The sequence below is a fragment of the Sinocyclocheilus rhinocerous genome, unplaced genomic scaffold, assembly GCF_001515625.1.
Source record: "Sinocyclocheilus rhinocerous isolate Xijiao unplaced genomic scaffold, SAMN03320098_v1.1 scaffold5970, whole genome shotgun sequence".
NCBI lineage: Eukaryota > Metazoa > Chordata > Actinopteri > Cypriniformes > Cyprinidae > Sinocyclocheilus > Sinocyclocheilus rhinocerous.
The window spans coordinates 9376-9930 of record NW_015623524.1 but is presented as its reverse complement, the minus strand read 5'-3'; the positions used below and the strand labels follow the sequence as shown (position 1 = coordinate 9930).

General features: G+C 38.7%; 1 protein-coding gene across 1 annotated transcript in view; it reads right to left on the bottom strand.

The window, feature by feature from the left end:
• LOC107712209 (uncharacterized) overlaps positions 1 to 372 on the bottom strand; it is a 24465-nt gene extending 24093 nt beyond the window's left edge. The window contains exon 1 of the mRNA XM_016517409.1: positions 282 to 372. Coding sequence (XP_016372895.1) covers positions 282 to 348 — 67 coding nt within the window. The 5' untranslated portion in view covers positions 349 to 372. The remainder of the gene's footprint in view (positions 1 to 281) is intronic.
• Positions 373 to 555: the final 183 nt, after the last annotated feature.

Sequence of the window (555 nt, the reverse complement as noted above, 5' to 3'; positions counted from 1 at the left end):
ACTTCAGGCAAAAAAAAAAAAAAACTTCCATGCATCAGATTTTACAGCTTTATATTCCGAAGGTTTATTATTATTATTCCTTTTTTTCCGGCAAGAATTCTGAACCTTGCATTATTCAATATTCAGATTTTTTTTGTTGTAGAAATGTATGCAATTGAGTTCATATTTAATTAGATGATGCCTTATTTGCATATAACATTCCAGAGAAGTTGTAATACAAAAACATTTTTCTTAATGATTCTTAATTTGCGATTCTTAAAACAAAGTATGTTATAACGTACCAGTCGATAGCAAAAGACACAGACAGAAGAACGATGCGTTGTGAATCATTTTTCTTAACCTCTTCATAAACACTCAACAATATGCTAAACATGACGCGAAAACTGAGCGCGTGTGAAAAACAAACAGTAGGGGTTCAATCTTCAACTGGCTGGCAGGAGCCGCCACTAACAGGTCACGTGACCTGCCAGTGGTTGGTGGCAGCTGCCAGTGGCAAGTCACGTGACCTGCCAGTGGTTGGTGGCAGCTGCCAGTGGCAGGCTGGCTGGCAGTATG